Raw genomic sequence first — 27,398 nt, forward strand, 5'->3', positions numbered from 1 at the left:
AGTGTTTCTCTAGCTCTTGCCATTTCTTTTTCTTGCTTTTTTTTTTTTAACCTATGGTCTAGGTTTATGATTCTTCTGTTTACTAGTATGCAGCTGTGATAGGGGGTTAATGGATTAATGTGATACCGATTAATGCCTTGCCTTTTTCTTGATACCAATACGATTTCTTAACACATTGAAAATAAAGAATATAACAATTATAGATTCTGTCAGATTTGATTAGAATAGGAAAGACTGCATGTATATTTCATGATACTACAGCTTTGATCCATTATGTATCCCACAGGTAAGAAATACAAAGATTCATTAATACTCTTTATTTTCCTCAGATTTTTATATGAGTTATCTCAGATCCCAAACTTCACAGAACGAGCTCAGTGTATTATCTTCCAGTCAGTTTTTTCTGAAGGGATAACATCAGTGCACCGGAAAGTTGACATCATAACTCGTGTTTCCAAGGTAAGTGATAATGAAAGCTAAATAAAAACATAAATTTATTTTAGAGTATTCATGCTTCTTTCTTTTGTGGGTTTTTTTTTGTTTGTTTTTGGTTTTTTGTTTGTTTGTTTTTTAACCATAAGTGATGAAAGATAAGCCTGGTTATTGGCTTTTCAAGAAAATAAATATATTTATTTTTTTAGCTGCTTTTTAAGAACGAAAAGAGGACGAAAGAGGGAAGGCGAGTTGTGCATCATGGCCTATGCTCTACATAGAAAATGTATTTTTATTTGAATGGCAGATTTTTATTACTTTGCACAGTAAGTAGAGTAATAATCTCCATAAAATAGAAATATCAGAGTAGCTTAGTACAGGGCCTTGCAAACTTACTTTTTTTGGCATATCATTGTTCATGCCATCAGCAATAGATGCCTATCATGTTCATTAACTTATTACTTTCCTCTGGTATCTATACTAATACAGCAGATTTTTTAGTACCTGACAAAGCTTTACCTAAGACTTCTATATTATGAGTGACTAAAGACAAGTTTTTCTAAATTATAATAAATAAAACATGAAAAGTAGAATGAGGTGAGAATTAAAAGAGAAATTAAATAGTGACCTAAGGGTATTTAATTTTTTTTTCCGATTTGAAGATTAGCTTTTGATTAGCTTTACTGCCACAAAGTACCCATACTCTACCCCTTGGATTTCTTTGCATGTTCTAACAACAAAAATAGTTACTTAATGTTTCCTTTCCAAAGGAAATCAGTTTTGTATAAGATAGGGAAAGTGGTATTTCCCTCTGTTTACTCATGAGGAGCTCACACTACAATTGATTTACCTAATGTGTAGTATAAGGCTACACAGTTAAGAATTAGGCCTGTGGCCTCAGATTCTTGATTGACAATATAGATATCTTTATAGGTAAATTAAAATAATTTATTAATTCTCCACTGTTTCCAGATTTCTGTTTTGAGGCATAGTACTTTAGTCCTTAGCCCTGGTATATCTGTGTTAAGTATAGATCCAGAAATGTGAATTTCCAGAGTCCAGGACCAACGAGAAGCAGACTGAAGGTGACAGTCCCAGTTGAACTTAGTGGCAGCAAAACCCCCACATCTCCATTTGGCTGTGCATTATGCAAACTCATGATAATCGCCTCATCTGTAAGACTTTTAAAGCCTATTAAGAATGTTTAGTAATCTTCCATTAAACTTTTTTTCATGTACATAGTATATGATGCCACATAATTTGCTTCATATGGATTGAGTTAAACATAGTATCTTAGGCAGATGCAGTCTTAATAAATGCTTCTCCTAAATATTTGATTGTTGTACCAATTTCAGCTTCCTTTCCCTACAGGGGTAAAAACATACAAGAAACAAAAACCCTAGCAAAAATAGAATCTAAAAAAAAACTTTTTAGCTATCATAATTTTTGTGCAATAGAAGTTACAGACTAGTATCCATTTTCCAGGCTTTGCTGAACATGACAAGTGTAAAGGAAATTTTAGGTTTGATTCTGGCTTTTGGAAATTACATGAATGGCGGGAATAGGACACGAGGTCAAGCTGATGGATTTGGTTTGGAAATACTCCCCAAACTAAAGGATGTCAAAAGCAGGGTAAGTACTCATCTTTAATTAAAGATAATTTTTCTTAAGTGTTCTTTTTTTGTTCTATCATTTGTCAAAAATGAGTATTTTCTTCTTGCTATTAGCAAGGCACTTTGTACCATTTTCTTGCTTATTTTCTCCCAACTTTTCACCTCCTCCTATACACGTGCATATTTCCTTAATCTCCAATTTCTCATTCAGTACTACTAAATTAGTTGTCTTATGTGAGAACTTCTGTGTGTCTCTGCTAGAAGGGACTTAATTACAGTAGGGGACAGAGAAGTGAGAGAGCACAGATGAAGTCTTCTCCAGCAAATGTCCCCATTCTTTTTTCTTGCTCTTAACTTAAGGTAGTTCTGTGTGAGTAAAAACATTTTAAAAATCAGGTTTAGGACCAAAGTATCACTAATGGTTCAGTGTACCATATACACTAAGGAATTATATGTAATGGATATAAATATATAATATACAGGTTTTAATCCTCTTCAAAGAGGTTTGTCAGATCCAACAAGATATTTTCAGTCTTTTTGAATTGGCAGTGTAACGGATGTGAGGCATGAGTTATGAACAGCATGGACAAGAAAATGCTCATAGATGGCAGTAAATTATTTTGTCAAAAACTGAGAACCACTAGCACGTTTTTGGTTAGTCATGCTGGGATCAAAGTCAGGCTCAAACAAACTCTTGGCACCTTTTGAGATGAGGTTACTTTGTTCCTTATTTCAGTAGGGTGGAGGAGGAGGTGCTAAATAATGTAGGCAATGGAAACACTGCTCAGAGTTATTCTTTGCCAAAGAACATACCTAGACATCACATGGATATATGAAGCAGCAAGGAATAGGAGGTATTTTCTGCTGATGCTGGTACAGATTTGAAGGGTGAGAAAAAAAACTGCTCTTTCATGTTCTTCCTCTTTTCCTGCATGAAGTACTGTCTTGAACTAGAATGGTAGATTTAAAGCTTTTGTTCCTGTTTATGCTTCATGTATGTAGGGATGTGCTTGTGAGACAGGCAATGTCAGGGAAGCAGTATGTCTAGGGAGCTTTTTATTTTACTTGTGAATACCATCATTAATGAAATGTAAAAACATGTTTGTTGAATTGTTCAGTGAGCAACTCTATTAATAGACTTTTTCCGATGGATTTGAGTCCTTTGTCTCCTAAAGACATTAAGATGCTGGAGTGTGTCCAAAGAGCAACAAGGATAGTGGAGGGTCTAGAGAACAAGTTGTATGAGGAACAGCTGGGGGAACTGGGGTTGTCTAGCCTGGAGAAAAGGAGGCTCAGGGGGGACCTTGTCACTCTCTACAACTACCTGAAAGGAGGCTGTAGCGAGGGAGGTGTCAGTCTCTTCTCCCAAGGAACCAGTGTTAGGATGAGAGGAAACAGGCTCAGGTTGTGCCAGGGGAGGTTTAGATTGAATATTAAGAAAAATTCTTCACTGAAAGGGTGGCCAAGCATTGGAACAGGCTGCCTAGGGAGGTGGTTGAGTCACCATCCCTGGAGGTATTTAGAAGAGGTGTAGATGTGGTACTTAAGGACATGGTTTGGTGGTGGACTTGACAGTGTTAGGTTTACAGTCAGACTCTATGGTCTTAAAGGTCTTTCCCAACCTAAATGATTCTATGATTCTAGTTCTTACTTTCCTCTTCACTGCAATGAGTTCAGCTGTTCCCTATGACCACTTTTCTTCCAATCCTACTCTATGGACAAAGCACGGTACAAACTGCAGCTAAACTAGAACTAGGCCAAGTTTCCCAGTACCCAGGTGTTCATTGGTTGGCCAGCTGCCATGGAGAAAAATGTAAACCAGCTCAGCTTTGCCTGACTTTTCTCAGCAGAAGCACTAATTTTAGCCTCACTCTTCTATCTAACCATAAACTTGTAAGAATGTAATAATCCCTGGAATAATTTGGCCGAATTTAGCCAGCACGTTCCAAAATAACAGGTTATGAAAAGGAGTGGCAGTTGCACAGTGTAATTGCATAAGACTTGTTCCTCAGCAAAACAAGCTAAAAAATTACATTATTTACAGTTTCCTGGTAGCCAAAATAAATATATTATTAGTTCGGACTAGTCTCCAAAATGCAGAAAAACTCAAAGGGACCAACCACTACAGGCAGACGTGGAACCCCAGAGATAATTGGTAGACCGTATCTGCAAGGAAGATGAATGCAGGGTCTTGTATTTTTGAACACTGAGGTATCCTTCCTGTGTCCCATTTTTCCGTTCTTGGGAATTGTCAGCAAGCACTATTACATCTAGGTAAGCTGTATTCCAGGAGCAAAGGTAAAGTGTCAATGTTAAATATCTCTTATTTCACATAAAAGTTATTTTTTGTTACATGAGCCTAGTATGTTACTTGGTATAGAGATTTTTTTTTTAAATGTAGCTCACTACTTCAAAATCTGTGTTTTGTCATCTGCAAATGCTCTTTAAACCAAATTAATAGGTTTGATAATTTAACATGTAGAAAATAAAGTAACGGGTATATTTTATTCTAAAAGGGCAATCAAATGTTCATGAGTCACTTCAGGGTTTTTTTTGTCACATGACCTGCCAGCAATGTCTTCTAAAACCATTATACCAGTAGAGTGGCTTTGTCTGCATGACAGCAGTGACTTGCTTAGTTAAGAATTTTGCTGGTATATGATCTTAATAAAATATAATGTGCTGCTAATACAAGCGAGGCAGCTCTGTACAGGAAGTCAGACATTGTTCACATACAAATATTAGTCCTGATACCTGTCAATATACAATATGAAAACACATCCAGAAAACCTTCAAAGACATTCCAGATCTAATTCCCTATGTTATGATTCTTTATGTTGTTAAACGATACCCTCTAATGTATAAGGCGCAGTTTTACACTTTTCCTTTAGTTTGTCTGGCCTATGCTAACCCAATAACATGTAACAACATAGAATGATGTTGTGTACAGTTGTATGGAGGACCGTGGAAATGGTGATTCCACAAAGAGTGTATTAAAATTCATATTTATAAGGCAAAAGGGCATGAAATACACTAATTGTTAGGTAAATGCTGTCTGGTTTTATATTTGGAGTCAAATATGAAAAATATCCATGGCTCTTTCAGATCTTCATTACAGATGAATTGAGACTAGAGGAATCAAGAAATTAATTCAATTCACCTTAATATATCTTAGGTGACTGTAATATTTAGTTAATGTTATAGTCAAGAATAATATTATTTCTTAATATTATTATTTAAATTAATATTGTTATTCAGTAATTCCTTGTATTACTAAAAAAATATACGGGGACAGCTTCTCCCAATGCATGGTTTCTTACCTGGTATTTAGAACCAAAGGCAGCTCTAGGTCGTGTGGTGGTACATTCAAGCCTATGTTACAAAAGATTGATTTTTTTCATCAATAATACTAGGACTGAAGATATTGTGAGTCCTATTTCTCACAGCTATATGAAATAATAATACATTTATTTTGAAATAGAGTAAGTTTTCCGTCACCTGAAACAGTCTTAATCTCACACATTTTTAATAATGTGTTTATTTTTCCTAGGATAGTGGTATTAATCTCGTGGATTATGTCGTCATATATTACCTACGCCACTGTGATAAGGTAAAAGATTTATTTGCTCTATCAGCCTCTCCAAAAGTTAGTTTCTGTAAGAGCCTGACAAAGGGTTGGTATTAGCCTTTTAAAAATCTGAACACAGTAGCTTTGACAGAAAAATAAAATCCATTTCTTTTGCTCTCCTATAATAGTTGTGGACCTCAATAGGTCTGAAATTTGCTATAGGTTTTAAGACAAGGCTTTAGAAAATTTTACACATTAACAGTTGAACTAACCACTGCAGGCAGTTGCCTGCGACTGTTGGGGACTGGGCAGGTGGTCGTTCCGCTCCTGTTTTCTTACATCCTGGTTACTGTGGTGTTGTAAATCTTGTTCTGATGTGGTAATAATGGAAGACAGGAGCATGATTTCTCTCTCTCATGACAGAAAGCAAGGACAGGTTGGTATTTTAATATGGGTGAGTCAGTTGATGGGGATGAAGTTACTGTGGGAAGAGGTGTGGCTGCTGCTTTAAGTGAGTTACATTTATGAGGCTTTTTGATAGGTATCAGCAGTGCCCAGAGTTTTTGAGTGGAAAATTTGAATTATTGTCTTTCAAATGAAAATGTCACTTTTAATTGATTTAAAGTATGTAGTTGCTTATTTTTGAGATTAAGGAGATGGCTTTATCTAATCTTTGAATCTAAGACTAGTGTAATTTTTCATGGCCCTATGTCTGGTTGAATACAAATATTTTTTTCTTTTTCATTTTTGTCTTTTTCTTTTTAACTCTTACATAAGGATGTTGAACTGATGAGTTAGTAATCATAAGTATTTTTTCCAAGAGTAGGACTAAAGTAAGTGAAGACATTTCCCTGCCCATGGAAGGGGGGTTGGACTAGGTGATTTTTAAAGGTCCCTTTCCAATACAAGCAATTCAATGATTTAATGATCTCTGATGCTGGAGGGTCTGTGTGTCAAGAGCCTGTGGAACAGCTCCTGGGGCTGAGCTGCAGAGGATAAAAAGCAGTAGCAAATACATAGATCTGTGCTTGTATTCTTTTTCCTTTTTTTTTTTTTTTTTTTTTTTTAATGGGGGTGGGGGCTGGTGCTAGGGGGATGGGGAGGGCAGGGAAGTAAATAAAGTGTTATTACTTTAACCTAAGTATCCGTCTTGTAAAAAGCCTTATAATGAAAGCAACTTTGTCTTACCTGTAGTGTGTCTCAATTCTCTGGGTATTGGCATATGTATTCTTCTCTCCTTTTTTAATACTGCTGAAGCTAATGCTTTCTGATTAATTTATTTAAATATTTAAATTTTTCTGCAAACTTTCTACTACACTGTAATTTTACTTCAGGGAGTTTTGTAAAACAAAACAGTTTATCTTCCTTGGGAGGAAATGGACACAGTACAAATGTCATCCATTGTACTTTTTTCCCCTGAATGTTCATATCTTTATAAAAATATTTTTTCCCTGCTCACAAAACAATTAGTTCTCTAACCTATGAGTTTTCCTTTATTATACATTGAATTTTGTGCACAGGTAATATTTTAAACTCACTAGGATATGGTTATGCACAGCGATGTCATATTAATACCATTTATATACTGGTTAAATTTTCACTGGAGGTACTGCTTTAAACATTGTAAGGGTTTTTTTGGTTGGTTTGGTTTACTTCTGATTTTTTTTTTCTTACTATGCTAAAAATAAGGTACATACTTAGGAATTCCATACAGACATTAACCCATGTAATGTATTTAGCCACATAAACCTTCAACTGTGTATTTTTAATCAGTACAAAATACTTCAGGCAATATATAAATACTGTTTTCAATTTATTCTTACACAGCGTGTGTCATTTAATGAGTTAAGAGAGAATGAAATCACAAACTTTTGGCATGTTGTCTGTTTTTAAGAAATTTCTAATCCTTTATCTAAACCTTTATTGATATAAAATGAACTGAAATTTCTTGAGCTAAGTGTTGTTTTGTAATTTAAAGTGAGCACAGTTTGCTTAACAAAATCGAAAAGGAAGTTTCAACACTCAGAATGGTCAGGATTTCATCATGAATGATATATATGTTGTTTTAGCAAGAATGATTAAAAATATATTCTTTTTGCATTTCTATAGTAGCGTTTCATAGATGACGTTTCAAAAAAAGTAATTTATATCACTGCAAATGCATTCAGCTTTCATAGTGGCCTGTTTGTTTGTTTGTTTGTTTAGGAAGCAGGAACAGACAAGAGTATTTTTCCTTTACCAGAACCACAGGATTTTTTCCAGGCCTCCCAAGTTAAGTTTGAAGACCTAATAAAAGACTTAAGGAAACTGAAGAGAGATCTAGAAGGTAACTGGGAACTTTCACATTTTTTCTGCTAACAACAAAGTGCCATTTAAAATGTGACCTTTATGAGGTTTTCTTATTGCTAATTAGGTTTATAGTGTTGATTCATTTAAGAGTTTTTACACTGTGGCACAAATTACTCACATAAATTAGAAAGAAAAAATCAAACTCATGACTTAATAAAAATGAAAGTAAAGATACTGAAAAGTAATTTTCCCTTTTACAATCAAGAGGTCCCTAAAGAAATTTTTCTGAAATTTTCTTTAGTTATGTGTGAATTTTCCTCTGGCTTCTCCAGAACTGTGTGTTTAACTGTAGATATCTGTTAGTTCCATAACATAAATACTTTCTTCAGTACTTGTCTAACAACAATTTAACAGCTACAAGAAAGAGTTGAATACTATTAATGTAGAAATAAAACACAGCTTGCCAAGGCACAGCAAAGGGAAATGGAAAGCTCCAGTTCAAAATATTTTCACCCTGGGACATAAAATAAACATTTTAAAATGTTTATTATAAAGAGGGGCTCGGAAACCCAACTCATCTATCAATCAAGGTACTGAGTGGAAATAAAGTAGGAAGGGTTGCTCTCTAAATATTCCAAGCAGTTTCATTTTTATTTTGTGCTTCATTTAACTTTCTAAAATAAGTCCAGCAAATGATGACTGAATATTTTAAGCCTGTCTTGTTTCTTAAGGAAAAGTTGCTACTTTTGCTGAAGCAGTTTGGTGTAGAAAATGGAGTTCAGGGAAAGAGTCTGCATAAAACCCTTTCTATAAAAACTTCTGTTTACATTTATATAGCTGCATCAAAATGGACGAGTTGTTTTAGAATCAGAGTTGGACAAGATGATTGTTTTAGATTTTTTTCAATATAAGGCAATGAAAACCATTGCAAAATAATTTATCCTTACAGTTAGAAATTGCTGGATTAGGTCACTGCCATCTTTAGGATAGTTTCAAAGGTTAACAGTGGTAGGAAAGTATCAGTTGTTGTTTGTTCGACCCGGGCATAAGTGAGTGCTCTATCTCCTCTCATCGCTTGGCCCTGTAAACCCCTTGCCCTGCCCTCTTTTGGGCTCATTTGTGCAGAAACTTGATCTGTGTTTGATCGTGTACTTTTTCGGCATGTAGTCCTGCTGTCATGCGTCTTGGGCTTGCAGGATCTGCATTGAGGCTGTGACATTCACATCATATTTGTTCTACATTGCAAAGGCACAGACAGCAAGCAGGAAAAGCTAAACACTTTAACTCTTAAAATAAAAACTTCAGCTTTCTTGTAATCACTGACTTCTAGTTTCTAAAACAAATTTTCTTGTTTATTTATAGGAAATCTGAAAAATCGTTATGTTGAGGTTTTTTTCATAATTCTTCTTTGTAAAGATGTATTTGAAACCCAGCCGAGCCAATTAACATATAAAGTTAATGACAGCAAAGATTTGAAACAAAGAAGGTTGTGGAAATGTTTTCCAGTGTTGGTACTTTATCACTCAGAAATATGCAGCAGAATTCTAACAAGCATTCCTGTGATTATTCTCTTATGTTTAAACAAAGAAATAATAACTCATATAAAAATATTGTATCTCTTTCAAACATTCCCTTTCAATTTTTTTTTTCTTCAGATAATGCTGAAGTTTATTTTTAAATCAAAATTTTAATTGAAGAGGTTATAATTTTAACACGTACAACAAAGATTTGATGAGTCTCTGTAGTTTATTGTAGCCATTAAAAAGTTGTGGGTGCTGGCAGAATACCAGTGAAAGTCTAAAGCTGAAACAGATGTGAGTAGCAGAAACCAAGTCCAGAGAAGCGTCGGGCCCAGCTATCCAGACAGGCGCGGCCCTTCAGATGTAAATAATTTGAACAATATTAACTGGGGCTGCCAGTGTTATAGGGTACATTGGATTTATTTCACAGTTTGGTTGGCTAAGGTAGTCTTAAGCAGATTACCTTGGAAGTTGGATGAGACAAAGATAATAAACCAAAGAGGGGGTTTCTTCTGTGTCATTAGGGAGCGAACTAATGTTTCTGTTAGTGATTTACTTTTTTTCTGAGATTTGTACAGAATAATTAAAAAAAAAAAATTCACCTCTTGCACCCGAAATGGCAATTTTCATAGACACTTTTCATAATAGCTGTCATTAGTATTTAAAAAAATTTTTTACTAGTTTACCAAGGCATTAATTATCTTTCTGTCATGGTTATTAACATAGGAAAGATTGAGTTATCATGAATGGCATGTCTTAATGGTGTAAACCTCTGGTTTTAAATACCTAGACGCTGTGGAACCAAAAGTTCAAATCTAGATGGAGCACAAACCCTTTCATCCTTTTCAGATAAACAGATTGAGTTCCATACAACTTGGTATTTTGAAGTCTTTTAGATTAGACTTTGAAGGGACAGGCTAACTTCAGTCAAAAGGGATTAAGCTAAAGTTTTGCTCAAAAAATTCAAGCAAATTTCTGGACAACCTTAATTCAACATTTTTTTAAAACATATTCCTGAACAAACTTTATAATAATGAGCATTCTTACATTAAAAATAATGCTTGCATTTAATATAGGCTTTTAAGGGAAAAGACATGCAAATGAGTGTAATATTAAATAGCTAGATAAAAATTTTAGAGTGAAAGCTGGTTCCACTTTGAAGTCACAGGAAAAAGAATTTTTTTTTTCTGTAAACTCATTTTTTCATTCCAGGTCTGTATAGCCTGTATATTTCCAAGGTTTTCAAATTCTACATAGTAGCATAAGCAGATACATTGATTCATTTAACAAGTGTTAGCTTTCCAGTTAATATTTTTTTTTTTAAAAAAAAAAAAGGGTTTGCTTTGCATCAGTATTTTAAGATTGTAAGATATCTTATTCCTTGTCTAGAGCAATGATTTCCACTTTTTCCTTTCCCTATGATGAAAAATGATCTCCTTTTTAGTCTGGACAATACCACTTGATTGCTGTTCTTGTGCAGTAAGTATATAACACTTGAAGTGTGTAATCATAAGAAGATCTTTAGAAAGAAAGCCACTTTACCAAAGTATGATAGACTTGTATGAGTTTTACTGTGAACCTTTTATTCATCTCTCTCCAAAGTTGAACCATCTTAATTATTCAAAATCAGTTGCACTATAGATTGTTTCTGTACATACAAAATACACATTGTTCTTTATTGCAATACAAGAGCAAATTTGTGAAATTTTAAAATGCTGTTCCATTGGTCAAAAGAAAGCAATATTAGATTCATTGTATCATTTACTGTAATGTTCATTATAACTTTTTAGTATTCTTGACCTTAACAACTGAAAGAGCAAAGATATTTATTGAATGGTTAAAGATGGAAACCAAGGTAGGTCCACTCTGAATACTTTGAAGAGTCACACCTTTATTTCTCATAATAAATTACATTTCCTATGAGACTGTAATGTTCAAATTCCATTGAAAATCCAGATCCTTTTGCTTTCACCTTTTTCCATGGCTACCAGTAGAAATACTAGTTGCCATTTGCTTACTGGTATTTTTTCAGTACTGTATATGTTTTAAATTTTTACTAACTGAGTATGAGTGACTGTATATGTAAGTGTTTACACACACACGACTGAAAGGAAATAATTTAATCTAAAATAGAAACAAGACTTCATGGATCAGCTACCTGTAATAGTCAGCTGGATTTCAGTATTACAGGAGACACGTTCTCAAACTGAGGGCCTCTTAACCTAGTTGTTGACAGATCTGTATCTCACATAAATGTTACCCCCAACTTTCCCACATTTAAGTAGTAGAACTTCATCAAAACTTTAGCTTATGGCAACCCCGTCTTATAAAGTTGTGTAATCCTTATAAAAATATTTAAAGGGAAGCAGGTAAAAGCTATGTGTGAAAAGCTGAGCAATGACAATGTTACATTGGCTGTTTTCATACAGAAGCATTACAAGTATTTTAAAATCATACACAAATGCAGGCTGGTTGGTTGGAAGGAGCCTCTGGAGGTCCTGTGGTCCAAAGCCTTTGAGCAGGACTAATTTCATATTTAGATTGGGTTGTGCAGGGCCTTAGCCAGCTCAATTTTGAATCTAAGGATAGACATTCCAACACCTCTCTGGCCACCTGTTCCAGTGCTGAATCACTGTTTTTTCCTTATCCTGTGTGAGAATTTCCTGTGCTGCAACTGGTGACTATGGCTCCTTTTTCTTTAGATGTGCATTTCTGAGAAAAGTCTGGCTTCATTTTCTCTATAGCTATTCGCTATATAGTTGAAATGAAAAACTAGATCCCCAGTTAGCTTTCTCTTCACCAGGCTGAAAATGCCTGGCTTCCTCTGCCTCTTCTTCAAGTGTTTCATTTTATTTTCATTCTCAAATGGCATGACAATATGTATATTCTTTTTCAGATATGAATATGTTTGTGTGTCTGTGTGTGTATATATATATTCTTTTTCATAGAAACAGATCCAGTGCGCTGGATGTGACTAGCATGGTGTTGCCGTACCGATACCAGCATCATAGCTAATTAACCCTGTCTCTTTGCATTGCTGACTAGACCAGACATTGCTTTCATTGAGTGCCTCTTCAGGGAGCTCGGTACCATGTTATATTGCAAAGTGGATGTGTGTTACAAAATTTAGACAAGAATGGAAGAGATTTTAGAAATGATAAATGGGTGGCAATTGAAAAGCGTCACTCATTCGCTATTCTTGCAACCACTATCACTGTAAATAGAGACAAGGAGGAAGCTGCAAAAAGAAGAAATAATCGGTTCACGCTCATTTAAGACTAAAACTGTCTGATTTTCCAGATTTAAAATACTGAACAACATTTGTTTTTAACAAGGATTTTAAGGTAATATATTTACCAATAGGAAAATATACAACATCAGAAAAAGTTTAATCAATATTATTGATTAAAGAAGTTAATTTAAATTTCTTAAATGTGTGTTCCTATCAGAGTTCTCAAACGGAGTTAAAGGTTTTTGCAACAAAATGCCCACTAATTAACTGTAAACCATTTTTGTTACAGAGATTAATTGATGTTGTCAATTAATGGACTCATTTTCAGCTTTTGTTGGATTTCTATGTAAGCACAGATGGAGAACTCAATTGAATGTGTTATTATTTATACAGATGGAATTCTATGCTTAGTTCATATATAATACAGCCTTAGATAAAGTCTGTTATATGGAATAGAGTTTTAGCATAATCATGATACAATAATTATCAATAGGGCAACAATTGTGATGTTGAGAGGTTTTGACCGTTGTGTGATTTGCTTTGTAGACAGTAAGGCTACCGGATCACATCATGAAAATTTTAATCCTATCTGTTTGAGTGTTAACTTTCTAAATAATTTGTTGAATCAATAGATATTTCCCAGTAGAAGGTGATTGATTATTCATTACAGGAGCACAGTATTCAAAAAAGTATCAAAGGTCTTTTTCTAAAATATTTTCAATGAGTTGAAGCCTTAGTCTAATTTAAATGAAATGTTTTAAGTCAACTTGTAAGTAGGGTTTAGACATCTGAGTCACATTAAATGTTCTAGAAAAATTTTCCCAGCAGGAGCGGAGAAGTTGTATGATAACTTTCCAGGAACTAGTCACTTTAATTTTCTTCATATTAATTATACTTTCACATTTTAAAATTAAACTTAAAATTTTGGAAGTGCAAGCAAATAGAAATTTGAACTGTGTTGGAACATGAGGAGCCAAATAGGTGCATGTGTTATGTCTTTAGACATTAGCATAAATGGAGCCTGTTGTTTTGTACCTGGTGAGTATCGCTATATTTTTGCACTGTCCAGCATTTACGTGGTGTATTTTGAGGCAATGCAGAATGATGTAAGGAAAAGATCAAAGGACAGCTTCGTACAGGAAAAGTTATTTTGTTTAAAAGAGTTGACAAAATTATACTTTCTTCCTTCTCAGATTTTTCTGACTACTTTTTGAATAGTCTCTTGCCTCAGCAGGGTGAGATACATTTCAGTTTGTTTTGATTTGGCAAAGATACAACACAGGCATTAAAAAAAACTTTTTGTATGTGCACATTGGATCCTGTTTTACAATGAAACTTAACATTTTGCCAGTGTTCCAGTGGTGATGTTCATATGCGGATACATTAAGTGGAAATTTTCCTAAGTACACCATTTCTTAAAATTCCATTAGATTTTCTAGTTTGTGATAATAGAGAATAATATGAAATGGCTTTAATAAGATTTAGAAATATAATAGAGGAAAGTAGAGTTTATCCCTGGGAGCAGATGTCTGCATGTGTACACAAAGGCGAGGGAGAAAGCTCTCTGTTGGTTAAACAATGGCATGCTGTTAATTTTTTCTTTTATTTTTTTTTCTTTGACTGAAGAATCCTAGGAAACTTCTTGTTAAAAATCGTTCTGCAAATGTTAAGATTCTCAAACAAATCTTGGAAATACCATAGTTATGAGTTTCTGTGCACTTTTCTCTGTGCCCTTCCATGTAAATAAATGTGTGCACGTGCTGAGCATTAGGTATATAACTATGTGTTATACATCTGGGAGCAGGTAGCATACGTCTGGGAACAGAAGGAATATTGCCCCTGTCAATGTGTGTGATGGATACTGAATGGTATTGAATGGTAATGCTAGCACTGGGAGGAACAGTGACTTCATATCTAGGGACCTCATCAGCTTTTGCTCTTTGAGGGAGTATGCAGTAAAAGGCAAGGCAGATTTCTGCTAGAATTGAGGCAGTCACATATTTACTGCCAATGATCAAACACTGAAAGTACATTAATTCAGACAGTGGGATACAAATTAGTGTAGTGAGGCTAATTAGCACTTCAAGAAGTGTTCCTGCTACTATTTGTGCTGGTTTTGACTAGGGTAGAGTTAATTTATGAATTTGCATGATTTTAAATCCAAGCACCATGCTTTAGCTAAACCAAAGCCACAAACTCAGTAGAAGAATTCATTAGGTGGAACCTTATAATCTGTCTTGCACATAAAATCAGAGATCCAGCAGTACAGAGGGAAACAGGAGATCACTTCTCTGGCCTCCACAATGTCAGCTTATAAACATAGTCTTTCAACCATTGCCCAGCAATTCTTTTCTATCTGACCCCTTGTTCAGTACGCTAAGTAACATGTTTGTGTGTTTGAAAGGTCTTTTTTTTCCCTAGCACTGTAAAAATCTTGGGTCATCCAATTAAAAATATTATTATTGCTGCTTAAAAATTTTTACTTCCTCTAAATAAGCCAGACAAGACTCTTCAATTTCAAAATACTCATTTGTTTCTTCTGTTCACACAGAAGGTAAATGTTCGGGTTTCTCAGCAGGTTCTGCTAGCACACATTTCTGCACTCACGGCAGATCTTAATGATGTGCGGAGGTCTGTATATTTGGATCTTGATGCTAACCAAAACTTTCTACTCATAACATGTGCTGGAATCACTTAAGAGATCTTACAAAGACTTGACTAGAAAATTTTGAGGGTTTAGTCATATATTCATTTATATGTGCTGTTCAGTCCCTTGCAGTATGCTTATCCACTGAAGGGCGCGCTGAATGTAAACTACTATGTCAGAGAGAATACATTAACCAGAGACTCAGATATGTTGCTATGGTGTGAAAAATATTTAGTTTTACTAGCAATCTTTGTTCATTTTATTAAATGTGTTCTTAGGAAACAATCTTAACAGAAAGGTTTTTAAATTATTTGTATAAAATGTTGATACCCTTTGACAAAACAAGGAGCAAAAAATTTTCTTTTAGATTAGTTGAAACTAATAGAGGCCTGACAGTTCCTCTGCGTGCCATCACATACTGGAAAAGTTCAAAACGAACTTAAAAGAAACAGGCAAAAACCCCTCACAAATCTTAAATCTGAAAGACAAAGCCAGAATACCTGATCAAACTTGGGAAAATTGTCAAGATGTCTGACTCCCCACTTCCGTTAAAACTCCATTAGAACAGGTGAGCTTTAGAGGGTGTTTTGTATGCCACCAATTCTATTATTTCACGTTACACAGCTTAGGACTTACTATGGAAATGTTTTTTCTGTCTCATTTATATGTGAGAGCTTGAGCACCTAAACAGATACATGTTTCTCTGTGGTAGGAGGGAAATATATTTCAAACAGAGAAGGATCAGACTGTTTGAAGTTGCACTTATTGGTGTCTATCCTCTGAAATGTTTTTTTTAAGAAAAACAAAATACTAATGAGCGAATAATTGTACATAGAAGCACATTTCTTTTTCTAAATTAGCTGAAAACGTTACAGAACAGTAACTATGCAAGTGATTAGTAGGTTAGAATGTTGCAGTTAGTTTTATATGTGCTAGCGCTTCTTTTGCATTAAATTCTTGACCTTTATTTAAGACAATAAAAACAAAGCTGGAGAATAGAGTACCACCACAATTTGATCCTCTTCTACATTTTTCTGAGATACTTTTGTCTCAAAAAGCCTCCCACCCCATTTCGTGGCATTTCCCTCTCTACTTGATGCAAAGGCTTTTGTATGAGTCAACCCAGCTTTGTCTAGGGTTTTAGGGCTTGAACCTTTATTGTGTTGCTGTCATTGAAAAGATCCATTTACTTGCAAGGTTGTAATAAGCACAATAGCTGTAGATGGCACTGATATAATGAAGGTGGTAAAGGTACCTGCAGTAAATACGTAACTAAGTTGCATGTAATAACAAGAGAGTATAACCAAGTCCTGCAACAGTGTCTAACGGGGACACAGAAGCATCTCCTCTAACTTCTTAACTTGCCAAGTTGTTTGTGAGTAAGAAAATGTAATAAAGCAAAACCAAACTAAATAATGAGGAACTTATGTAGCACTTGCTGAGTGATTTAAATTTATGCTTTTTATCTGAAGTTTATTAGATTTTATTGCGGTATATAGGCCCAAGGAGTGTAGCAGACTTCTGCACTGTAAAAAAAATGGATCCTCTCGTACAGAAATTTGTGGTTATTTAATGCTACATTGAATTCATTTGTGGTATGGGTTCAAATCCTCTTTGAAACAGAAAAGATAAGGGTTCTAAAAAAACCTGCTCGAATAGTAACCCTCCTGTCAAAGCCTGCATTATAACAAGAAAATGAAATAGCAAGTTTGGCAGTATAACCTGCCAGGCTGGGAGCAGGCGAGGGGTGGGGGCATGCTCAGCAGCTTGCACAGTGGCATAACTCATGGGGGATAGTGTCAGTGACAGGTTTATAGGAATTCATGGTGTTGATACTTGGTTTCACTGTCAGGATGATTCCTTTAAATGCTACTGGTGTGTTCTGGTGAGTAAATAGTTAGTAATTTACTGTTATCAACGTTAAACTATTTCTGGTTTTGCACTTGCTTTAAAAATGGTGCTTAAAAAATTCCAAGTCCTGTCTGATTGACACTGAAATACCCTTTACGTGGAAGTTTGTTTATGGGCAGTGATTCTTTTGACAGATTTACAAGTGTCTGTGGAGTTTTAAAAGACTATTGCCCAATAGGCATTAAGTGAGAGACATTCTATTTTGTAAATATTTTCACTTATATTGGGGATTTTTAAAGAACTTTTGAGCCAAGTACTGCATTAAATCTGAAGACAGTGGCAAACTGATAATCAGCAGTTTCCAGCTTTGTTTTAATGTTTTGCTAATGGTTTCCATTTCTGTGGCCAAGATTTGCCGTCGGTGAAGCATGATGTACATCCAACAATTTCTAAGGGCTTTTCAAGTACTATTGCACACTTGCTTTTTCTTTTTTCTTTTTTTTTTTTTTTTTGCAATAGCTCATTTAGAAATAAACAATGTTTGAAGTAGCTTATTACATTTAATTTCACTAATATAAAATGCATACCAAGAAAATGAACCAAAAGTTTATTACATTCAGGTTGTTTGTTTTCTCAAATTATTAATTTGGAATGAGATGGTGAGAGAAGAAGTGTGCATGTGCTGTCAGATTCCTCAGAATTCCTTCAGATTCCTCAGAACTTCAGAAAGAATTTTTTTCAGAAAGTTTTTCAGAATTTATTTCGAAGAAGGAATGCATAATAGGATGCTTTACCACAGAATCTTTCTAATAAAAGCCTTGCTAAAATAATTTTCTTTTTTAAAAAAGAAAGGGTTTATATTGTAGTGAATATGAGAACAAAATATAAGAAAATCATGCAATGGTCCCTCACACATGTTATATAGCATTTTTAGCAAAGATGATCAGGGCAACTGATGGAACAGGACTTCTCAGTTGTAATTTTTTATGTAATTTTTGGCATGACTTGATAACTTTATGGTTTTTTAAAGGAAAATTTTTCAGGTAAATTTCTGAGTAAACAAACAAACAAAAAAGAACTTACATAACAGGAAATTCAGTGAATGTTTGTTATCAGAAACCTCTATATTATGTTGTGCAGAGCTGAGTCAGGTCATACAGTTGTATGATAGCCTTTCACCAGTATTACAAATTACAACTGCCATTTTAATCAAAACCTTTGATTTAGCCCTGTCATGAAAATCTTTCTCTTCTGTCATGTGTGTCTTTATTTGTATCTGATTTGTGATTCCTTTGAACAGACTTCCAGCATTCTTTGCTATATCTATCCCCAGGCAAATGTGGTGATGTTCCAGAGTTCTTCAGCCTAAAAGCTACATTTAGTTGGTGGTCCTAGCCTTCATTTTCTTATAGGTATTGGACAAGGAATCATTATTCTGCATAGGACTTTTCATTATTGAAGGGAATACTGAGACTGGCGAGATTTCAGCAGGAATGCAAAATTTTTGACACTGCAGTTCAAGCTGAAGTTCATGACTGCCTTCTGCCAGTGACTCCATACCTATGTGATGTGTCTTATTTTTAACATTAGCAAGTAAATAAATTCAAGTTTTATTCAGATATTTCACTGCAGTTAACTTTAAATGGAATTAGTTAACCTCCAGTTGCCCAGATAATTTTTTGTTTGTTTGTAGACCAAAAGTAAAGGTTATTGAGTGAAGTATAACAAGTTAAAGGATTAAGCGCTGTAGGGCAAACATGTTGCTTTTGTGATTAACAGATTTTCACATCATAACCCTTGTCCTTGATTCCTTTAGCTCAAAGCTAAAACTTTCTCGGAGCTCTTCAGTCTAGTTTGACACTTACCTGAAAGAACTTCAGGAAGTAAGGGGATAGATTTTAGTTTTAGATAAATATCATCTGGATAAACATCATCAGCAGACAGAATCGTACAAAGGTCTCTTTTTAAGGCTTTCCAGAGTCTGCCAGCATTTATTTGACTTCTTTTGTCTCTTTCAGTTTCATTGTTTCAAGATGACTTAAGCAATGCAAACTGCTGTCACATTTTACCTCATCTCATTTCAAACTTCTAGAGTTTTAATCAGGACCCTTGATTCACTTATTCTGTTCCTTCTACCTCATTTGCTCTTCTGTACCTGCCTTCTTGCTCTTCCTCTTCTCTCATGCCAAATGTTGATCTTCTTGTTAAGGATGTTAGGATTCTTCTTAAGAATTCACTATCCAAAACAGCTTTTTCTCTATACACTGGTACTTCTTGTCCATATTTTCCTGTAGCTTTTGTCTTCTGATTAAGGTTAATGTTAGTCATCTTTATTAATAAAAAAGTCTATTAAATTTCTTTTTAATTTAGAAGCAATTCATTTTAATCTTGGTCATTTAAACATTTACATGGGACTTATGTGAGTAACCTTTCCAAATCTTGCGTTATTAAAGCTTGTAGGAAGCATCTAGGAAGATTTCAATACTCCAGACAGTGTATTAGCAACACTATATGTTTGGGAAAATGCCTTTCTAGAATATGTTAAGAGTATGTTTAGATACTACTGTAGCTACAACTCATCATATTATGATACATATTCATAGAAATCTACATTTGTATGGATTTATAAAAATCTAGTTATATAAAATCATTATAAAATAATTATTGGCTTGCAATTGCTGCAACCTTAAATGATTGTAATAATCATGTGCATTCTATAGTCACTGTGTGCCAATTGCCTGAACATTATGTGTACTAACACTTTTGCGCTTTAGTCATTTTATACTTATCTAAAATAATTTCTAGGTATTGCCTTATATGATTTTCTGTAGATTTGTTTAAACACAATGAAAATGCACAAATCTGTAGCTTCTGCTTTGTTAAAACTTCCAGTCAGAAACTTGACAATACTGTCTCGGTTATTTTGTTAGATTTTTTCCCCTATACAATTGTAATATGTCTGTCTTCTTCGAAAATAAAGTGTTACAATTTGCTTGAATATCTGTAGAAATCTTCTAACTCTACAAACATAAATGTTAAGTATACATTCATTTCATTCAGTGTATCATAACAGTCATGGAAAGTTCAAATTTTTACTGGTGAAGAGGCATGTATCATGAAAAAATAATCTTTAAAAGTTGCATGAACTCCCTGATTGCTGATTTGTTTTGCTTTATTTAATTTATTAATGACACAGAACTGAGCAGCTTGTAAAAGACTTCTTTTCCCCATCTGGTACGTTCAAGTCAATGCTCCATTCTGCCTACTGTCTGGCATACAAATAAATATCCATTAACTTTTCTCTGAACAGTTTCAAAGGTCCATCTTATGCTACAGGTTGAAAGACTAGAGATTAAAGATAAACTTTATAGCGTAGCCTGGGTCATTTTACTTGAGCTCTGGAGCTCCACAATAATGTCATGGTCCACAACCTACATGAGTTGTGGAGGGATGCTAAATTAAAATAAACACTTAGATGGGAACAAGTATCTTTTCAGCATTTTTCTGTAACAACTGCCCAAAAATATTTCTGGTCTCAATTAATTGAAAAGCTGTCTTTTTTAGTAAGTCCTGGTGGTCCAAGGATATTTTAGGTACACTACTAGTCGTACAATAAATTGTATGCATCCCATTGACTTTTTTCATGGTGCTGCAAACTAACATGACATTTTAATTACAAATCCTCAACTTCTGTTTTCATGGTTGTGCATTAATTTTTGCTGCAATAAATTGAATTATATAGTGGTGGTAGCAATATTATGTAAAATATGGTTCATGCAGCCAAACTGTAACTCTCAGGTTTAACTCCAAATTAAATTTCCATCTAAATTTAGCTTCTTGGGAATGAAGAGTTATGGGAAAAATAAAAATCTTACAGTAGTTCATAAATTCAGTTGCTAAATGGAAGGCAATTGCATTTTGATTTCTAACAGTCTCAGTTCATCTTTAATGTGGAATGCTGGAATCTGCAAAGTTTACTAGAAGTTCTAGGAATGTCAAAATTCATTGGTAACTAACCAGGAGGTTTTAGAAAGTGACATGGCATCAGGTCTTAAAACAACAGATAGATTAAATAGTAAACAAATTGCAGTTAGATGTAAGTTAACTTTTTTACAGACTTCTACTATTCATATCACGGCCTGGAATTTGAATACCTAAGTAAAGCTGAATTCCTGCATCTGTGTTAGGAAACATGGTTGAGGATAGGATGCCTGGCACTGACTGACTGAAATCAGTCCAGATAGAAGGCATCCTCCACTCACCACAGAAACAAAGTTTAGTCTTTTAAATACCATCTAGAGCAGGGGGTCCTCAAACATTTTAACCAGGGGGCTGGCACGCAGATGAAGTGGCAGGCAGCCATCTGTGGCTGCTTGGTTTCCCCCCCCACCCCCCGGCGGGGGGGGGTCTGTAAATACCGGGGGCCGGATTGAGGACCCTGGGGGGCCGTATCCGGCCCGCGGGCCATAGTTTGAGGACCCCTGAGCTAGAGTTTGTGTGTGAGGCAGTCTGTGTTAGTGGCAAGTCTCAGCAAATACCTGGACTTTTAGGACAAAGTCATTACTAAAGACGAATTCCACTCTTTAAACACGTATAGAATTTTCTATTTGGTATGCTAGACTAGTGTGGTATTTTTTATTTTAACATAATTGCTGGATTCCTTAATGCTTATTTATTTCCATTTCCTTTAAAGTCTTGGTGACTAATTTAGGTGTAGCCTTCTACAGTGTTGATATCTACTTCTGGTAGGCAAATTATGTCACAAACTTTCTTTCAACTTCTTTTTGTAGCCTCTGAAAAGCAGATGAAGTTAGTTTGCAAAGAGTCTTCTGAAGAGCATCTCCAGCCCTTCAAGGAGAAATTAGAGGAATTCTTCCAGAAAGGTAATCACAGTTGAAAGAAAAAAATATTGCTAAATAATGTAGTGGTTTGAAGGTTGTGCATAACATAAGCTGCATTAAATATCTGTTGCCACTGAAAATATCTATCATCTGTTATGGATTATGTTCCTGATGTGCCTAATATATACTAAGAATATGAATAATATTTATGTAGATCTTGGACATCACTTGTCAAATATAATTAATCTCACTCAATTCCTATTTGTTATTTTCTGCTTTTTTCTTTATCATTTTTTATAATCAAAATGGAAAAGATATTCATCATAGACCAAATTTATCAGAGAGAATATAAACCCACAGGTTTATAAAAGACTAGAACGAAAAATACCCTTCTAGAGAAAGCCCACATATATACATGAAGTAATGGTATCTTTTGTCATAGTGTGGTCTTATGAAGTAACTAATTCAGATTTAAAGATTTTTGTCTTGTGTGCAACAGAAATAGGCATAAGGAAGTGATTTACCAGGACAGAGTACAGAGACAACAGGGGTGAGATCCAAGGTCCCATTTGATCATCAGTTCAAGACAATGTAAACGCAGGTTTCTGTTGAAAAGACAGTTCTGCTCCCTCCTGTTTCCCAGATTATGTGTTCCCTGTTACCTGCTTCTGCCAGAAGCGTATCTCTGGAGCTGTGCAAAAATAAATGAGGGAATAGATTATTTCCCCGCCCTCTGCCAAATTGTAGGAGTACAGACTACTCGGGTAATCAGAGTAGAGTGTTGCATTTCTGATGACTATATTAAGAACTGTTAAGAATTAAATATTACCAAAGAACTAGTATTTGTCACAGAAACTGTGAACAGTTTAACAATTTACTGTTTTGGTCACAAATCCAATACACAGTACCATACAAGCTGCTATGAAAAAACTCCACCCCAACTAAAAGCAGCAGCAGGAGTAGCAAATGCGTACCACCACAGTCCCAAAAAATAAAGGCAACACAGTACCCTAGTTTCTCCTGCAGAGCTGAGCTACCTAATTTCTGATGAGTAGAATACGATAAAAATACCCAGTTGATCTTGGAAGAAGATCAGTTCTGCTTTAGAGAAATTGCAATTTAATTGCATGTTATCATTTCAAATAGAAAAACATATTCTTCCATATTTTTGACCTGTTTATGCCTATTGATGTTGAAATTGAGATATCTGTCAGCCTAACAGAAAATTTTGCCCTTATGTCTGTAAATAATGTATATATTTAAAAAAAAAAAAAAAAGAGAATACATTTTTGCACAGTGTCCTGGGACAATGAGTTCTTCATATAAATTATTAAATTTATTGGACATTTTTTAGTGTTTCAGGCTTTTTGTATTCTAGAAGGAGAAAAAACACATGGATTACTTGTCCGCTTTTGCTCCTTTTGCTTTATAATATTATGTTTGATGGTATCTAGTTATACACATTTAATTTTTACTAATTTAACTTCTCATCTTTTGACACTTCTGTCCTCTACCTTTTTTTGAGATGTCAGTAGGTTGTCAGAGCCTACAATTATTAACCATATTTCTCTTTCAGTCACCTGATTTATTTGAATCTTTATAATTGGTGGGTGATACTTTCTGTGGCGTTAGAACGGAAATCTTACAAAATTCTACACTGAAGATCAAAGATTGGTAAAAATAACGCAGAAACCCATTTTGATTTATGGTGCTAGAATAAGCATTGAACAAATGTCAAACTCAGAGGTTCACTTTAGATAAGTGTCTGCAAACTCAGCTGCTTCTCTGAAATTAAGAGTTAACTGATAATACTGAGCACCCGTTAAGCATGTGCTTTCAGTTTTGTTTGTTTGAAAGAAGAGTTGTGGCTGGTTTAAGCAAATGTAAGAAAAATTTGTCTGTTATCTTTCTGCCAGCTCACAGCAAGTATCCAAAGCTGAGAGGCTTTTCTGAAACTTCTGGCTTGAAAATAGGGCTGGAACTCATAGAAATTCAGGTTTTTCTCACACACACAATTTCCCATCATTTCTAGTCAATGCTAAATTGGAAATACTGTAAGAAAAAAACCATACTGATTTGCTTAAACTGAACTGTTTACATTTCCTAATTACAATTAATTCCAATTAAAATCTAATACTTGCTCTGTTGTAGCAAAAAACACTGAGAGTGTTGTGGAGACTGACATTCTAAAATGCTAGAGGGGATAAACTGTACTTCTGCTGATGTCAGTGCTGTTTTGTGTAGCTGAATGTAATGTATCCTAGTGCCTTCAACAGGGAATTAGGTGCCAAAACCTTTAGCTTCTATTCCCAGTTTAGCTACTTGACATGTGATGCTAGAATAGTTGCTTAAGCTCTTTTTCTTATTTTTATTCTTTTTCTCTTTCGAAGAGAGCACTTCACTTTTCTGATACACAGAATGTTAAATAATGATTCTTGCTATTTTTGTAGTGAAAGATAATCTTTGTCAAGTACTTTGCGATTGCCACATGAAAGACATCATGTATAAACTGTGTTAATACTTCATTCACTGTATTTGATATGTCCATGCTTTTTTAAAAGGGTTTAGATCAATCTCAAGGTGGAAATAATCTTTGGTAGATTTAATTACATTATATGCCACAAACTATAGTAGTTTTATTGTAATATGGAGACCTAAGAATTACTATAAATTAATATATACCTACTGTATTTCCAGTGGAATTACTGTATGGGGTTTTTTTCAGAAATATGTTCATAACATTTTCCATTTAAATTTCCATGATATTAAAAAATACTTTGAAATCATGAAATTATTGGTTGGTTTGGAATGCTCCTTAATTTATGAAATTCTCGCTTAGAATTGCTTTGAAGAAAACTCCTCTTTTAGTATGAAACTATCTCACACAAAAAAATCAAAATACTTAGATGAATATGAGAAAGATGCAAAATACTCTATTTTGAAAAGGAGAAAAGAAAGTAGTTTTTTGCTGCAGCTGTGAAGCTCACTGGAAGGGGTGCTGGCCAGTGGCCATTGGTGTTAGTTTTTCATAACATTTTTTATTCTCCTTGTGCATTCTTTCAAGAATAATACAAACCAGATAGTAAATGACAGAGTATGCAACTAGCCTACTAAAATTCATTTCTTATTTTGCCACTTGACTATTTCTTATTGTTTGTCCATTTTAATAAATACGGAAATGCATGACACAGATTCATGCAGGATCTTGCAAAATCTGGTCCCAAATTCCCCTTCATTGCTTCCAGGTCAGAAAGTATGTAAAAACTTTAAATCTGAGCCCAGTTTCCTCCCTCATATACTGGAATGTGCAAATCAAAAAGTCTGTATGCTCCATAGCAGATAGCATAGTAAGAGCATAGCTGCCTTTTCATCTCTAAGAATAAATCATCTTGATGATAAAGATTGTGCTATTAAAGAAATTCATTCAGTTTACAGCAGAGTCTGGGAAGCAAGTAGTCTGATGTCAAGACACAACGGTTTTTGAAAATCATTAATAGTGGAAAGCAACGTTATTTGGGAAAAGCCCATGATACAGTGAGGTGTCCAAGGTAACAAAGCAAAATGTAGAGGGAGGGATTTGTCAAATAGAGTAGATATGTTGAGAATAATCCAGATTAATCCCATAGTAAAAGAAATTGTCCTGTGTTTAGAATTCTCACCTAGCACTTGGTTAAGTCATTGCCTTGATATAACTGCTGTATGTCTTATACTACATAAAAGATTAACACTGTGCAGTCATGGGACTGTACAATAGAGAAAAAGTCCTAGACCAAGCTACTAAGCACAGCATTATGTCAGGAGGTAGTGCATTTTTCAGACAAGGTTGGCAACCACATGGAAAATGTCAGTAAATCTGATTTTTACTGCTGAGTGATTAATCATTTTTGCTGAGCTGCAGTAGCTACCTGGGCATGTGTCCAGTCTGTTGCCCTTTCTAATGTATTTCTGGTGCAGAACAGGAGCTTTGATCCACATTTCTTCATTTGCCTGTTGGAATGCACCATGGAGGATTATTGAGGTAGCCCAGTGGGAATGAAAATAAGAAAAAAATTCTATTAAGGCTGGGCCCCTTCACTTGGTAATTAACTACTTTCTGTATTATATTATTCGGGGGGGGGGACACTATACCAAGAAACTAAGAAATGTCAGGATAAAATAACATCCAGGTGTACTGGCCAGAAACTGTGATCAAACTGCTGCACTCTCTAACATGAGAACGGAGGGGATAAACAAGGAGACTTGTGTGATTCTGTAACATACCTGGCTGCCTAAAAAAGCAGAGAGCAAGCTCCTGGCCTTTTCAAATGTGTGAAGCAATTTCACATGAATTGTTTGATCTGGATTACTGTAACTACATAGAGAATTATTGCTTCCTTTCTCATGCATGTCTGCATGCCTTCATGCTTCTCTATCAGTTCCACCTTTGATTTCCAGAAAAATGTTTTCTTCTGTTTAACAAATTCTCATTGAATACTGCGATTCTGTATTTTCTTACAAATTTGTTCAGCAGTAAGAAAATTAAATACTGATTCTTTATTGGGAATCACTGTTTTTTAGGTCACAGAGCTTAAAATGAAACCTTGTTGAATTTTATTTGACTTCTTTTAACCAAATAATTGAAACCATAAATCATTTAGGTCTTGATTCCATGCTAGCATCCAGGAAGATATTTTTATTACTGTTGGTTTTCATTCCTAATATACCTATTCAAATAATGTTATTAGCACATTACTTGTTACTATCTTAAATTTATATGCACCTAACTTTGTTTCTATTTTCTTCATTGACAGTACATAAAATACCATAATAGCTTTCATGTAAGAAATTTATGCCACAAACTTTTCTTTAACTCCACTGTAGTATACTTCAGCTGGCAGACTTTCCATTTCCTGTTATTTTCTACTTGTTCCTGGGTATATAAGTATTCCATCTTAAATGTTGTTCTTGTGCTATGTGCTCATACTTGGTGATTTCTTCTCCTCATCTAGTAGCACCTGTTGTATTAACCCAGGGAAAATAACCTTCCTTTCTTAATTTATAGCCCTGTAGACATTTTGAGTATAGGAGGCTGACAGTATATCTTACATTACAGCAAAAAGAGTCTTTCCACTCAAAACTGTACTGCTTTTCAGTCAAAGCAGTCTATGAAGTATAAAGCAGAATGCTAATGTCATTTAGTAGTAGTGAATCAGATGTCAAGCATACTCCCAAGACACTATTATCAGCACCATTTTCACAATACAACAATACTTCTCTCTTACTGTCAACAGGACATACCTTTATAAATTTTAATACAGTCACAGATCAGGAAGAAATTTACACCAGCACTTATTGCCTTTAATACTTGGAGAATATTCTATTGGGGTTTTTTGAAACAGATACAGAGAATATGTTTTAAGTCTTTA

At 34.6% G+C, this 27,398-nt stretch overlaps 1 protein-coding gene across 1 annotated transcript in view; it reads left to right on the plus strand.

The window, feature by feature from the left end:
- The window catches only part of LOC102051331 (formin-like), a 148,283-nt gene that overhangs the window by 79,365 nt on the left and 41,520 nt on the right, over nt 1-27,398 (plus strand). Inside the window, exons 9-13 of the mRNA XM_005444152.3 lie at nt 330-459; nt 1,918-2,064; nt 5,596-5,655; nt 7,819-7,939; nt 21,943-22,035. Of these exons, the coding sequence (XP_005444209.2) occupies nt 330-459; nt 1,918-2,064; nt 5,596-5,655; nt 7,819-7,939; nt 21,943-22,035 (551 nt within the window). The remainder of the gene's footprint in view (nt 1-329; nt 460-1,917; nt 2,065-5,595; nt 5,656-7,818; nt 7,940-21,942; nt 22,036-27,398) is intronic.

Source organism: Falco cherrug, chromosome 7 (assembly GCF_023634085.1).
Source record: "Falco cherrug isolate bFalChe1 chromosome 7, bFalChe1.pri, whole genome shotgun sequence".
NCBI classification, from domain to species: Eukaryota; Metazoa; Chordata; class Aves; order Falconiformes; family Falconidae; genus Falco; species Falco cherrug.